This window comes from Rhinolophus sinicus, chromosome 18, assembly GCF_057876585.1.
Source record: "Rhinolophus sinicus isolate RSI-liver-muscle chromosome 18, RSI-T2T, whole genome shotgun sequence".
Lineage (NCBI taxonomy): Eukaryota > Metazoa > Chordata > Mammalia > Chiroptera > Rhinolophidae > Rhinolophus > Rhinolophus sinicus.
Window position 1 is genome coordinate 41,587,176 of NC_142518.1, and position 15,653 is coordinate 41,602,828.

At 51.3% G+C, this 15,653-nt stretch overlaps 1 protein-coding gene across 3 annotated transcripts in view; it reads right to left on the reverse strand.

The window, feature by feature from the left end:
- The window catches only part of FGD1 (FYVE, RhoGEF and PH domain containing 1), a 42,518-nt gene that overhangs the window by 12,030 nt on the left and 14,835 nt on the right, over nucleotides 1-15,653 (reverse strand). For 2 of the 3 annotated variants that reach the window (XM_074323810.2, XM_019710830.3), the window contains 5 exons: nucleotides 4,654-4,827; nucleotides 4,169-4,346; nucleotides 3,604-4,042; nucleotides 2,241-2,330; nucleotides 1,405-1,553 (listed from right to left, as the gene is read on the reverse strand). In XM_074323810.2, the coding sequence (XP_074179911.1) occupies nucleotides 1,405-1,553; nucleotides 2,241-2,330; nucleotides 3,604-4,042; nucleotides 4,169-4,346; nucleotides 4,654-4,827 (1,030 nt within the window). The remainder of the gene's footprint in view (nucleotides 1-1,404; nucleotides 1,554-2,240; nucleotides 2,331-3,603; nucleotides 4,043-4,168; nucleotides 4,347-4,653; nucleotides 4,828-15,653) is intronic. The other variant, XM_019710831.3, reaches the window with a different exon arrangement.

The window sequence follows — 15,653 nt, forward strand, 5'->3', positions numbered from 1 at the left end:
AATTCTGCTTATATTTATAGGTTGATTAGGCCAAGAGCCTCAGTGTGATCTGAGACCACGGCCTGGGCTGTCACCTGCCCAACTCTGCCCTGCGCAAGCACCAGGAATAACATGTCCTGAAATACCTGCCCTGACCTCAGTGCAAGGGCCACTTCATACACTGATTATTAATTCTGCGCCCAATTTTGTGCTGGGTGATTCTGGGGACACAAATGACTCACACTTAGTTGAGCCCGGAGAGGGTCACTGTCTGGTAGGGGAGGCCTGTTCACACTCCTCAGTAGTCTCAATCAGCTGGGGAACACACAGGACCAGGCCTGGTCCAGCCCTCAGGGGTCACAGTCAATTGGGGAGATGTAGGAAGTGGCTTCATGCCAGCTTTCTCTGGTCACAGTCTGGTGAGGGGGACAGACTTTATCCTGTGGGTATGGGGAGTGTGGGGATGATTTTAAGCAGGAAGTGACATGGTCTAATTATTGTTCAAAGACCATTATGGCAGGTGGTGTAGACAGTAAAGGATGGATTGGAAGACGAGAGCCTGGAGGCCAGGAGACTGCCTGTCAACCCTGCCCTTCTACCTCAGGCCTTAGCTCAGGTATCACCTCCTCCCTGAATCCTTCTCTAAACCCTAGGCTAGGTTTTGTCCATTTGTCTGGCTTCCCATAGCCTCCCACTCTCAGCTTTGTAACAGCACTCATAAAAAAATAACAGCTCACATTCATTGAGCACTTATTATATACCGGGTACTGATCTAACCTCTCTACATGTATTGACTCATTTAATCCTTAAAGCAACCCTACAACATAGGCTATTATTATTACCCTCATTCAGAGAGAGGAAACTGAAGCACAATAATTTAAGAAACTTGCTTAATGTCACAAAGCTACAAGTGGCAGAGCTGGAATTTGAACCTAGCCAATTTGGCTCTCACCCTCATACTTTTAAGGGCTTTGCTATTCTGTTGTGATTTTCTGAGTCCTGGTCTGTGTTTTGTATTAGACTGGGAGGGCCTAGAATGCAGAACTGGGGCCTGATTCTTTTTGCAACAGGCGGTAGGTACCGTGTTTCCCTCAAAATAAGACCTAGCCGGACCATGAGCTCTAATGCATCTTTTGGAGCAAAAATTAATATAAGACCCGGTCTTATTTTACTATAAGACTGGGTCTTTAACATAGTATAATATAGTATAATACAATACAATACAATATAATACAATACAATACCGGGTCTATTAATTTTTGCTCCAAAAGACACATTAGAACTGATGGTCTGGCTAGGTCTTATTTTGGGGGAAACACGGTAAAAGGAGAGGGCAAGCAGGATAAACTCTCCTGCACACATCTGGCCTGGGCTCAGCAGGCAAGTGCACAGGATGGCGGGCAGTCTAGTTCTGGAGCCACTCACCATTCCTCCATGCGCTTCTCTAGCTCAGGCAGCAGGAACTGCTGGTGGAAGCAATAGATGGAGCAGATGTTAGAGAAGATGCCGTGGACAACGTCGGCCGGGAAAGAACTGCGGTTCCGAGCTTCTTCCAGCAGCCGGGCACAGAACACCTGTGGGGCAGGGAAAGTGTGCATAGCTCAGCTGGGCCTGGGGCTTGGCTGGGGAAGGGGCAGCTTGCAGGCAAGGGCAGTGTTTGTGGGCAGCTCTGTGGACCTTTGGGATTAGCATAGTCTTGAGACTGGGGAGAGAGGGAATGGAGTTACGCTTATATGTGGGGTTGGATTTCAGGTTGTCAAGGTTAGGACCAGGAAGTAGGCACTGGAACAATGAGAAGTCAGGATCAGGGTCCAGGTCAGAATTACATTCAGGCTCAGAGAGAATGTTGGAATTAGATCCATTCATTTAGCAAATATTTTTGAGTGCCAACTATGTGCCAGGCAGTGAAGAAAGCAGACAAAAATCCCTACCCTTAGGGATTCTAGTGGATTTGGGGTTAGGGTTAGAATGAGGTTGAAGGTCTAGTTTAAAGCCAGGGGTAAATTCAGGATCTAGGTTGGGGTTGCAGTCAGGGCTGGTGTACCCACCCAGGGTTAGACATAAGGGTTGGTACAAAGATCAAGTTTGGGGTTATAATCAGAGTTGGCTTCAGAGACAGGATGTAGGTCAAGATCAGAGAGGAGCCTTACCACCTCTAGATTCTAGCCCCAGTGGTAGGGTTGAGCTCAGGCCCTATCACTTTCTTGTTGGCAACCACCTACCAAGTCCTAGGATCCCGGGACCCCTGAAGGGCCATTCACCTGATCCAGGAGATGGAGCCTGGAAACATAGGCCTTCTCAGTTTGCAGGAGCTCATTGGCAATGTGGAACACCTTCTGTTGCACGGTCAACTGGAATGGAGAAGAGGCAACGGTTGAGCCATCCTCTTGTACCCTAACCCCTCTTGTACCTAAGCCCTCAGAATTCTCAGAACAGCTCAAATGCTACTCTAAGCTTAATGTCACTAGGAGATAACCTTACCTGCCATCCCTAGACCCACAATCCCCTCATCTTTATCCCTAACCCCAGTATATCATAAAGTTCACCCCTCAATTCTGATGCCATGCATCCCTCACTCAGCCACCCTACCCAGCCATCTATTCTCTCTATTCATTCAGCATAGAGCAGTGGTTAGGCGTGTGGGTCGGGAAGTCAGACTTCCTGGATTCAAATCCTAGCTTTGCCATTCATTAGCTTGCATAAGTTGTGTGACTGCTCTTTATTTAAGGCTCATCATCTACATATACAGGTAATAATAGGACCCAAGCCCATTTGTAACGGAGACAATTAAATGATTTACTGTAAATAAAACAGAGCAGGATACAGATTAAGTAAACTATATTTAGTTATTTATTCACCCACTCAATTCACTGTCAGCAAAGGCTTGCTGAGTACCTGAGGTGGGAGGAAAACACAAAAGTCTAAAAATGTATAAAACTCATTGCCTGTTGGCCCAGTATCCTATTCATTGGACACACATTTGCTGAGTCCCTGGCCTTGGCTTCCACTTTGAGCTGTGTCCTTCGGGCAAAGCAGGCATCCTGGCTATGACCTAAGCATGCCTTTGAAAGTAGTGTTAGGCTGCCGGGGACCAGAAAGGGTTTCCTGCTGCTGAGTACCTTCACCCCCACAGCCTCAGGTCCCTGGGGGGCTCTTGCTCTTGTGCTTCCAGAGGCAACTGTTGAGGAATCTCTCTGGACATGAGACTTTCCATTTTACAAATAAGGAAACTGAGACTTGTGGTGGGGGAGCGGAGACTTGCCCAATGTTACATAGCTACTGAGTCATGGGATTTCCCAACTAGAACAGGACTTTAAAGATCCCTAACCAAGATGCCCATCATCAAGATGCAAAAACTGGGGTCCAGCTAGTGGTTCTCTGATGAAGGCAGAACAACTTTCCAAGTGGGCATTTGGAACTGTGTGGTTATTTTGGTAATCAGTGATGGGGTGGAGGCAGGGGGTTGCTACTCATATTTAGTACCAATGGACCAGGGAAGCCTAACATCCAAAGTGGAAACATGCTCTGCTTCAAGAAATACTGAGATAGGGGAAGAACCAAGTGGAACAACTAGGCTCCTGGTTTCTCCCCACGGTCCTGCCACCAGTGAACATGGGTCAGTACCTCCACAGACTCCTGTCTCTCCATCGGGGGCACTGGGATTTCTCTGTCCTTCTCATCCTCCTCCTCGTCGTCTTCCTCCTCCAGGTCACTATCAACCTCCTGGGAGCTGGGCCGGTGGGGGTCAGCCAAAGCAACAGGGACACTGGCCAGGGCAGGGGGCCCGGGGCAGAGGCTGTGGCTGGGGGGCCCGTCATCACTGACGAAGCAGGTCTCCTCGCTGTTGGATGGCGAGCTGATGCTGTCAATTCCGCTGTCTCGGTTGGGCACCTTCTCGCCATCCCGGGGCCCAGGAGCCAGCAGGAACAGGCAGCGGGACGCCTCACCCTCAGGGAGCTGGGGCACTGGTGGTTGCGGGGGTGGCTGTGGCAACACGGCTGGCTCTGTGGGACCTGGGCTGGGGCCAGGGGCTGGCCTATCCGAGGCGACAATCACAGGCTCTCTGAGGTGGGTGGTGGACACACATGGAGGCAGGGTGTGAGCTTGACTAAGAGGCCTATCTTGTAACTGTCCTTCCTGTCCCAGGCCCACCCTCACCCCCACAGGGTGCCCCAGGGACTAGACTCACCTTTCAAATTTCTCAATCAGTGAGGATACTGCTGCAGAACTGGGGCTGACTTCTGCCCTGGGGGCTAGGCCCTTGGCCACTCGAGGGTCTGCAGGCAGTGGTCGTGATGGTGGAGGGGGGATGGGCTCAGGTGGAGGGGGCATCCGGGGATTCTGCAGGTAGCTGGGCTTCGGGGGGACTGGAGAGATAGACATGGAAGAGAGAGGGGAGATCCCAATGAGCTGGGTTTGGATGTGGCTGGGGGAGTGGAGGCCACAAGTCCCTCCGCAAAGCCCCTGTCTGCACCTTTGCCCGAGGTAGGCACAGAGCAGGCCTGAGGTAAAATAGCAGTATGCACACGTTAGCCTCAGGCCACAGCCCTCTGTCCCTAGACGATGGTGCTTACTATTCTTCTAACATGCCCTCTCCTCTGCCACTGGCCAACCTTTCCCTTCCTCTGTCCCCTCTCCTGGGCCACTTATCTGCCCCTCTCTGGAACCACTTACCCTGTGGCTTTGGGCCTGGTGCCCGCTTCAGTGGCGAAGGCCGCTGGCTGGGGGTTTCAGTGGGGGGCCCGGGGTCTGAGCGAAGCCGCTGGGGACCTTCTGGATGAGGCTCAAGGCTCTGGCCAGGGTCAAGGGATAAACTTTTAACCAGGATCCGATTTCCCTGGTGCATCCCTGCAGAAAGGGAGAAACTGGGTGTGACATGACTGATGTTACTGCAAAGGGGGCTGCAGAGTAGCAAGTCTTAGCAGGTTATCTGGGGTGTCAGATTTCTCTGAGCCCCTTCCCTGGCCACACTACTTTTCTGGGAAGCTCCTAACCCAGCCCACAGATGGGCAGCCATGCCCAGCACTGTGGCTGGCCGTTTTCATCAATAGATAAGAGTTCTTTGTGACCAACACATTGATTTCTTATATGTCAGCAGGCATTATTTACTTGGGAGGTAAAGCCGGTGGAGGTGGGAGTGTAGTTTGTGTATGTGTTTGCAGCCCTTGTTTGTTATATAGCCAAGTGGGTACGCTGAGCCTAAACCATTCTTCACCCTTTTTCTTAAGGTCCTGACCATATGTGGACTTCCTTGTCTACGATTTTATATAGCTGAGTATGCTAGCAAATGGCAAAATTGTATTTCATGAGCAAAAGTTTTGCTTCTTAAAATCCCAGCTTCTCACTAATCTGCATTACTCTCCTCTACTTTCACACACACGCACACACCCAGCACCCAGAGTTCGGGTCACAGGAACAGCTTTAAGACAGGAAGCAACAAATTCAGAAAAGGGAGATATTTCTGCACTGTCCTTATTTCTTCACTGTGGGCTCCCTAAACCCACGTGTCTTTTGGCTCACACTTGGGAGAGAAGATTTGGTGTGGATGGCAGTGAGGGAACTCCCCAGGGATGGCATGTCCTGAGGGAAGAAGTGTGGGGCTCAGGTGGGCTTGGCTGGGCAGAGAGCTGTAAGCGGTCTCAGATGATTGAGAAGTCAGTGGGGGCCAGAGCAGAGAGGGCAAGGCCTGGATGACAGGCTGAAGAGCCGGGTGATCATCCTGAGGGCACAAGGGAGCCATGAAAAGCCATCATGTAGGGAAGGATGCAGGCAAACAGTATGAGGACAAGAGAACAAGCAGCAGTCAAGAGCTCCCATCCACATGGCCTCACACAGCCACAGAGGGTCTGTTACCCTGTGTCACACAGTCTCACACATGACCAGTCACAAATGCGTCCACTCAGTCACAGAGACACGTGGTGTCATTTACACGGTAAGACCCAGTCTTATTTTACTATATTTTACTTATTTTACTATATTAATTTTTGCTCCAAAAGACGCTTTAGAGCTGATGATCCAGCTAGGTCTTATTTTCGGGGAAACACGGTAGTCATAAAGCCCCGCAGTCACAACATCACACATTATCACACAGCCTTACAGTATCACACACACTGGCAAACATGGTCAGGTACAGTCTCAAAGACAGTCACACAAGGGCAAGCCAACCATTTCACAAATAGCCTCACACAACAATCACCCAACCACTTATCATCATATACCCACTTATATACTCCTCAAACACGGTTCCACTGAGTTACAAAGATACACAGTGTCACTTATAATGTGTCTCACAATTGCAGGGTCACAGAGTATCACACACACCATAATATGGTGCTGCAGGTTTGGATACCTGCACTTGGTTCACAGTCATAAAGACTACAGCCACACGGGGTCATTAAGTCAGACCTCACACAATGGCAAAACAGCACAAAGTCATACACTGCCATGTACCCAACAACACAGAAACATAATCACAGACACATGGCATACTTTACTAGGTCACACACACGAAACAAGCATGTCCATGGTGTCCCTGGGTCTTGGGGGCTCAGGCATACACACATGCGCACACACACACAACACTTGCCTCCTGGTCTAATCAGTCATGTGGCCTCTGTTACAAAAAATACAGCTAAACACATACAAAGAGACACCCTACAGGGTAACATAGACAAAAAAGAGCCGCAGGGGATTTTAGGTCTCCCAGTCCTGGAGGGAAGCAGTAACTCCACTCCCAGGGTTCCAGCAGCTTCCCTGTGTCCCTGACCCCACCCTGGCCACAGTCCAGCCAGATAGGCCCCAGGGACTCAGGCCATGGTCCCTTCCCAGCCCTGAGGGAACAAGGCACCCCAGCGTCAGACTGAGTCCCCTCCCCAACCCTGTACCTTGCTTTGGGTGCAACTTCCTCACTTCCTTTCCCACCTGAGCTGGCAGGGCCCTGGCCCGGAGTAAGGAGGTGCTCCTCTCAGCTCTGCTGGGCTGCTCACCCTGCCCTGCTCAGCATATCCTGGCCTGGTCCTGCCCTGCCCTCCCCCTGGGCGTGGGGTTGAGGAGGATGAATCACTTGGAGGGTGGCACACGCAGAGACATAGTTCGAGAGACACATGGCCAAAGTGACAGACACAGAGAGTAGCTGACAGGCCCAGATATCCAGAGAGAAAGCCAGGCACTCCACCGAGCAGAGACCAATCCCGGAGATACACACAAAGGTGCCGGAGTCCCAGGTGCCCCTTTTCTGCCTCCTTGGGCCTGGAGGAGCCCACCTGGCCCTGTCTCCACATCTCAAAGCAGGCAGGCCTCCCTGGGCAAGCCCTCCTCACCCACGGCCCCTGGCTGGGGCTTGTCTCCCTCTGCTCCACTGCTTCTCCTGGGGGTAGGGTTCTAGGTCAGGAGTCTGACCTGCGGCCCTGCTCTGACCCACCCTCTTCCCTCCTCACCCACCTCACCTGGGAGCCCATAGATGGGCCTTCCTTTCCTTTCTCTTTGCCTCCATGTAGGCAGCCCTGCAGAATGGGAGGCTCAGTGAAACTCAAATATTCTGGGACACCCTGGATTCCCAGGTGAGAGGGACAGGGATTGTCAGCCCAGTTTCTAATGAGGAGATGAAGGCAAAGGGAGGGGCAGTGACTTGCCAGAGATCACACAGCAAGTCAAAAGCAGACTTTCAGTGGTCTGCTAGTTCTGGACTGGGCTCCTTTCTTAACCATGCTCTCCAAGGGGAAGCTGGAAAAGAGGGGAACCAGGAGGAGCAGGGGTGTATCTCAACGCTTGAGAAATTGTGACCTGCAGTGTGGCTAGGGCAAACAATGACCCCAAGCCTGCCATGGATGATGGGAGATGAACAGCATGGTTCTTCTAGTTTAGGAGTCTGACCTGGCCAAGAACCAGGCCAGGTTCCACTGATGGAAAGAAGGTTCCAAGACCCCTCCCTCTCCTATTTCAGTGCTCCCCTTCCCTGTCCTTCTGCCTACATTCCCGTCTCCTGTGTTTTGTCTCAGTGGCCCCCTGGCCCCAGGTCTTGCTCCCTCCAGGTGCCTGCATGAACCTTCAGCTCAGGTTATGCCACGTACTTGCACAAGACCCTTCTGTAACTCCCATGGGGAAAATAGGAACTTCTCAGCTAGGCCTCTGTGGCATCTCATGACCTGCTGGACTTTCTGGCTTCCCTCAGCTTCAGCTAATCCCTCAAGTATTTCCGAGCCCTGCTCTGAGCCTGGTCACTCTGTGCTGGAGGATGTGAAAATCCCATCCCTGCTCTAGCGGAGCTCAAGGGGAGGCTTTCCCCTTTCTAGATAGCACAGCCCTTCCCATTGCCCCATTCTCTCCCCACCCAGCCAGGCCCTGCATTGGTTTTCTCCAGCCTACTTGTTATAGTTGACAACCCACAACATTCTCTCTCTCATATATGCACGCACACCCATATCTACGCACCTGACAGGGTCCTCCATACCTGGGTTTACCAAAGTCCCAGTGCCCATTGGAGCAGACGCCACAAAGCCCCTCCCCCCACACTAACTATGTGCAGCCCTCAAAGACCCAGTGAGAACCGCAGAGCTGTTCACGTGTTCCAGTGCAACATGCTTTGCACAGTGTACACATACACAACCACTGCTGCCACTAGGGCTTCCCTCGTCACCCATGGGAAGCCCACCCTGGGCACCCCAGGAGTACCTGGGTGCTGGCCCAGCTCTGCTGTGGGGTGGAGGTGCGGGTGTGCGCCCCCACAAGCTCTCAGCAGGCCAGAGGACAGTCTTGATCCTGACCCTCAGGGAGCTCCCAATCACAAAGAGGAGAGACTCTCATTCAGGAGAAGATAAGAGCAGCTCAGGAAGTGCAAGGGGGTCAGCCTGTCGGGACTGGGGAAGCTCAGGGGAGGAAGAGGCCAGCCACAGGGTGGCCAGATAAAATACAGGCTGCCCAGTTAAATTTGAATTTCAGATAAACAATGAATAATTTCTTAGTATAAGCAAGTCTCATGCATACTTACACTAAAAACTTATTATGCCATACTCAAGATTATTTGTTGTATATCTGAAGTTCAAATTGAACAGTACTTTTTTGGGTGAATTCCAGCAACCCTAGTCAAGGAGGGATTTGAGTGAATGAGGCAGAGCCAGGCTTCCGAGGTGGCACCTGGGAATCAGGGCCCCTGGACTCTTGTTCACGTAAGCCTCAGGCAAGCTGCGGACTCTATCCAATTTCCCTGCAGTGGGCTCTTAAATGCTGTTGACAGTGACATTATTTCAGGGATAAACTTCAATCTGATCTTATACTTAAACACCGATGGTACTTGGCTATTCCAAAGAAGGGTGGCATAATCACACTTGCTGACTGGACTGCATGGGTTAAGGTGTTGTGGCACTTTCATTAGGAACAGCTGGTTCAGGAGTCACACTGACCGAGGTTAACTCCCAGCACCCCGTTTACTAGCTATGTGACCCTGGGCTAGTTGAGCCTCAATTTCCTTGTCTGGAAAATAGGATGATAATCACAGCTCCTTGGTTTGGGGAGTCCATGAGACAATGAAGGGAAAGGGCATTGTGCCCCCCCCCATCCACAAAGCAATGTGGGTTAAACGTGAAAGCCAACAGAACTGCAAATGCACAAAGATTCGACACTACTCACACAGATACACTCACACAGATAACGTAAACCGTAAACCCGCAGGCCACAGGCTGCAACCCAACACAAAGCTCTGGACAAATGGAGAAACACAAGCAAACCAGGCGGAGAGGGACACAGAATCCAGCTCTCTCTAGGACAACTCCTCTTCCGGTCAGGGTGTGATTCCTACTAGAGGCAGGAGGCAGTGAAAAGAAAATGGTGCCCCACCTTCCCCATTCAAATTTAATTCAAGTAATAAGCTGTACAAAATTGCAAAGTAAGTGTTAAAAATACCAGTTTTGAATTTTACTACCTTATTGTTATTGAAATAGCAAAATCATTCCAAAAATTGTTCCTGGTTGCTGCAGGCTCCTGATTGGTAGGTGCATTCAGCCCCTGTTTCTGGGCTTACTAGCAGATCAGATCTACCCTCTTGCTGAGTTTGAGGACAAGGACCCTACATATCCAAGGGAACAGCCTCTGTTTCTCCCTCACCTCTTTCTGGGAATGTCAGCTCCCAGCTTTCCCCCTCCCAGGCCAGCAGCACCCCCTCTCCCTTCTTCCAGCTGTAACCTTGGCTCAATTTCAAGTCAGCTAATAGGGCCTCAGACTGGACCTCAGCCAGGCCATTAACTCCCAGGTAATATGGGGAGTCACTTCACAGCTCTAGACCCCAATTTCCCCATCTGCAAAATGGAGAGAATATGTGTGCGCTCCTCCCTGTGAGGAAATGGTGAGATGCGAGAGAGTGGGCCAAAGCCAGCAGCAGCACTCAGGACTCCTGATTCCCACAGCACGCCCAGAGCTCTGCCTCTCCAGGCTGAGAGGTAGGCCCCAGGGACCGCTGGAATTCCTGGGGGTGGGGTGGGGTGGGGGGAAGGGAACACAGGGAGTAGAGAAGAATGAAAACCAACAAATAAGAATGTGCATTTTGGGAAGCCAGCTCCAAAGGAGGAAGGGGAATTCCTCAGCTTGAGAAAAAAGCTAGGATAAAGGTATAGCTCCCCTATGCCTTTATTCCCACCTGCCCTTTGAACATGAGGTGCAGCCCAGCTGCCCCACTCCTTTTGTGGCCAGACTGCACCCAGGCCTTGCTTGACCTGGCAGATGTTCTGTTTGAAAGTTCAGACACGAAGCTCTGTCAAATGTGAGAAGTGCAGGGGGTATCCTGTGGGTTGCTGGAAGGTTCCTTTCCTGAACTGGACTGGTCTTCTGAACATAAGGACTCTGCAGAAAAATGGAGGCACCCTCTACAGAGTGAAGGCACTTTGGGAAAGTGGAAGCAAGTAAGGAGCTTCCCTGAGTGTTCCCTCCTGTAAAATGGATAAATTCTCTTTAAAATGGGGAAGTTTCTACAAAATGGAGGAAGCTTCTTCAAAGTGGAGGGACATTCTGTAAAGTAAGGAAGAATTCTATAAAGTAAAGACCCTTTTGTAAAATGGATGACCTGTCTGTAAATGAAAGACTCTGACAATAGAAAACTCTTCAGTAAAATGGAGGAACTTTTTTGTAAAGTGAGGACCTTTCTGTCAAATGGGACACTGTAAGACAATAGGGAATGCTGAGGACTGTGGTCAACTGGGGAGCACATGCCTCACCCAAAATAGAGACAGCAGCTTTTCCCCTCCATCAAATTGTCATCTTGCAGTAACGAGGCCCTGTATTTATGTTCAGATTTTCCAGTATTTCAAGACAATCAGAAATCCAGACTTTTATGTGAAATCTCCTAATTTTAAAAACAATGAATAGGCCAAATGAAACTTGTGAGTCAAATTTCATTTGTGGGCCACCACTTTGCAATGTCCCAGTTAGATGGTCCTTAAAGACCCTTTCACCTCTGCTGTTTACCTCCTGCCCTATCTTATGTGCTCTGGCTCTTAGGTGGCTGCCTTGAAGGTCCCCTCTTCCACCTCCACTCCCCCCACTGAAGGGCCCAGTCTCCTCTGGACCTGAGCAAGCTCAGGGAGCTGGCTCATGCAATAACTGTCAGCAGTTCCCTGAACTGGAATATGCCTTTTGTTCTGTCTGGTCCAGTTCACGTTCTGCTCTGGGCAGGACGGCTGGAGAAGAGAGCAGGGAATTACAAGAACTTTTCAGAACTCTCTGCAACTCAAGCTGTTAATTTTTTAGTGGAGGATATATGGTATGCTGATTCAACTGTTGAGCACCTACTCTGGGCCAGGCATTGTTTTGACACTTTCCTGTATGGTACCCTCCTAACAACCCTGTGTGCTATTAGCTCTGTTTTACAGATGAGGAAACTGAGGCAGAGAAGCAAAATAACTTGCCTGAGAGTACACAGCTAGAAGTGGTTGAGCTGGAACTGGATCTCAAGTGTGCCTGTGTTTAGAGTCACAGAGCATATCCTCAGTCAATGTTTGCTGAGTTGGGAAATAAATCACATTTAAATGGGGGAGGTGACTTTCTAAAGGAGATGGTTTTTGAGTTCAGCCATCCAGGATGGGGTGTGTTTTTACAGGTATAGACTGGGCATGGTCCTGCGGGCAAGGGAAGAAAGTGAGCAAAGGTGTGGATATTAGGGGTGGGGAAGTAAAGAGTGAACTGAGTGCCTGGGTTTGCAAGAAGGTTCCAGAGCAGAAGGAAGGGGCAGGAAGGGGCAAAAGACAGACAGGCACCCCCCCACACACACACACTCACAAACCACCACCACTAAGATACTAGGGAGCATACTCAGATGGACGCCAGCAAAGAAACACACACACACACACACACACACACACATGATCTATATACAAAGACCCACATATAGAAACATCTAAAACCCCCAGGGGTTTAGACAGAGCCAAGGTGACACACACCCATGTATACAGGAACATACAACAACATATACAGACCCAAAGACACACGTAGACATATACGGATATGCAGACACACACTCAAACATACACACAAACAGAAATAAGAATTTTACGATATACACAAAACAGACCCACTGGGACAAAGACAGCCAGGCAGCAAGGCACATGTATGCATGCATGCATGCATATGCGTGCACGCACACACGCACGCGCACACACACACACACACACACACACACACACACACACCACAGCCACTTGGGAGCACGGGCGGCCCTTCCCTGTTCCAGTTGCTAGATCGCTGTGAGGGCCTGGCTACCTCCTCCCAGTGTCTCTAGACCTAAGGGCAGAGAAGGATGGGGGTGGTAGCTCCACCCCTCGGGAGGGGCTGGGGACTTTAGAGGACAGGAAGGGAAGGGAGTGGAGTGGAGCTGCAGCTGGGAGCACTGGGGGCAGTAATTAGCGGGTGCTGGGGCTGCCACGCTGGCTGGGATTTCCCTTCCAGTGAGGACAAAGCCACTAGGGATGGCCTCTCTGACCCCTGCTGTGTGTGACCCCAGGGACCCCAACACCCATCCATCTCCCTCCCCCCTCACCAGAGGCCTGGTCAAAATTGAGAGTTGGCAACACTGAGAGATTCTGAAGGAAAAAGACAGACTGGGACAAAGACAAGCGAGGGAGAAGACAGGAAAACTACAGAGACCAAGAGAACCGGACAGCTAGAGAGGGGGACAGAAAACTTAGGGGCAAGTCAGGAGGGAGACAGAGACAGTGAGGGATGCTGGCCTGAGAGAGGCAAAGGGGCAGAGACAGAAAGGGCAAGGAGGGTCATTTGTTGAGCATGGTTACAATGTGCCATCATGAGTGCTGCAGGCTTTATCTGTGCCATTTAATCCTTACAACAACCCTAGGTGGTGGGGATGATAACCCCATATTCTAGGTGAGAAAACCAAGGCTCAGAAACAGGAGGTGACTGGCCCAAGGTCACATGAAGCTAGAAAGTAAGAAAGTAGCAAGGCTGGATCTGGGGGACTGTCACCACTGCCTTACCCTGCCAGAGCCACAGGGAGCAGATTCCTGAAGGAATTCTCTACAGAGCAGTCGGGGACTTGGAGTCTGGAGCCCCTAAGAGATGCAGTGGGAGACCCACACCTTCCCTGCCCCCTCCCAGCCCCCTTCCCAGCCGCCGCGGGATGGGGGAGGGGCCACCCTGAGAGGGGGAGGGGCTGTGTCCACACCTGGAAAGTATTAGGCTGGGAGGCCCAGCCTAGGGGAGCTGGGCAGAAGCTGGAGAGGGAGCAGGGGAGGTGAAGGTAAAGGCGAAGGTGGTGGCGCCGGCTTAGCACGCCCAGGTGGATGGGCTTCTATGCCAGCTGCAGTTCCTTGGGGCTAGGCCTGCCAATCCTTCCTTTCCCGCTTTCTCCGGGAGCCTTCCCGCGGTGACTTAACCCCTTCCTGCACTGGGAAGCGCCCTGAAGGGCTAGAAACTGCCAGCACCAAGCAGAAGCTGCCACTCCCTCCCTGGGCCTCACCCACACACCTGTGCCCCTCACCCTCTTGTCTTACTCTGAAGCAGGATGAGCACAGCCAATGTCTACTGGGCACCACCACCTAGATGTCACGTCTTCAGGCTCCTGAGACTCAGTGCACCCTAAACCACCCCCCTACCCCAGCCCCTCACTGGCTCCTCCTCCTGCCCTCCCCATCCCAGGAATGGCACCTCTATTCACCCAGCTCCCCCAGCCAGAGGCAGGGCTTTTTCCATGACTCCTCCCTCTCCCTCAACTTACATCCAACCAGACCCCAATCTTGCAGACTCTACTTCTTAGCAGCTCTTGAATCTATACATGTTTTCCCACCCGAGCCTACCTGGTTTCCCTCTCATCCTTCAGGGTGCTCTAACAAGGCACTCTCCACACCACAACCAGCTTGTGAAAACAGGCCCCTTCAATTCTTGCAGCCTAGTGAAGGGCTCCATTTGCTTTGCCTCAGGGTGAACTCCAAACTCCTGAGCAAGGGGACATTTAAGGCCCAGCTCAGGAACACTTCCCCGCCCCCACCCTCCAGCCACAATGGCCTCTTGTCTGTTCCTCGAAAGTGCTGTCTTCCGCCTCGGGCTTTGGCACATGTCATTTCATTCCCTTGGCCTGAACAGCTTTTCTGCTTCTCCTTACCTCTGGACTCCTATTTTTCCTTCAGGTCTCAACTCAACTGTCCTCTTTTCCTTGCCCACCTCCTCCTATGTTCCTGCAGCCTCTATGCTTAGAATTAGTTGTCATATTTGTCTTCCCTGCTAGAAAGGAACTCCATGAAGACAGGGGTTGTGCCTGCTTTCTTGCCCACCCAGCACCTCACACAAGGCACAAGGCCAAGCAAGCACACAGTAGGTACTCAATAAACCTTTGTTAAAAGAAGAAATGCCCTCCTTTCTCCTGTGTCACTCTCTGAACTACTCACCAAGTATTTATTGACACCCTATTCTATGCCAGACGAATGCAATGACCAGATCCACAACTTACAAATGGGGAAACTAAGGCCCTAAGCTGGGAAGGGAGGCCTGCGGGTTCAGTGAACCAATGGCAGAGCCAAGAGTGCTGAGGCTCCTTGATGGCTGCCCAACAGCCTTGTTTCCAGCCCTGTGTGTGTTTTGAGGTAACTTTTGGAGGTGTGATATCTTCTAGCTCCAAGGAACTGGGTATTGGAGCCTAGAAAGGCTGGACTCTCTGCTCCAAGGATATCTGCTCTCTCCAGATGAGGGAACTTAACTCTGCAGGGCTGGCCAGTGGCAGACTGTGCTTCCAGCCCTTATTCCAGACAGGTCTTAGCCCCACCCAGCCAGCGTCTGGCCAGCTCCACATCTGCCGAAGGCATTTAGCTAACTGGACCCCCAAAAGCCATAGCTTGAGTCTGTCTGGGGTACTGTTAGCTGCCACTCCCCCTTGAGGGAGCAGATAGCCCCAGCTGGGCCTTGCCCCAGGGAAAGAGTCACCTGAAAGGGCCAAGGAATGCAGGTGCCAACCATCTGCCACTTGGAAACTTCAATTCTTTTACTCCTGTCTGGGGAAGTCCCTTTCCCAGCTACCCAAGTCTTTACATTTTGTTATGTTTGTTTGGAAGACCCCAGCTGACTGGGAACCAAATCCGGGTCTTTTTTCAGACACTGCCTTGGAATCTCAAACTGCTGCTCTCCAAAAATCCTCAGCAGAGCCCACCACCCCCTCCCATCGTGAGCCACCTCTTCTCCTTACCTTG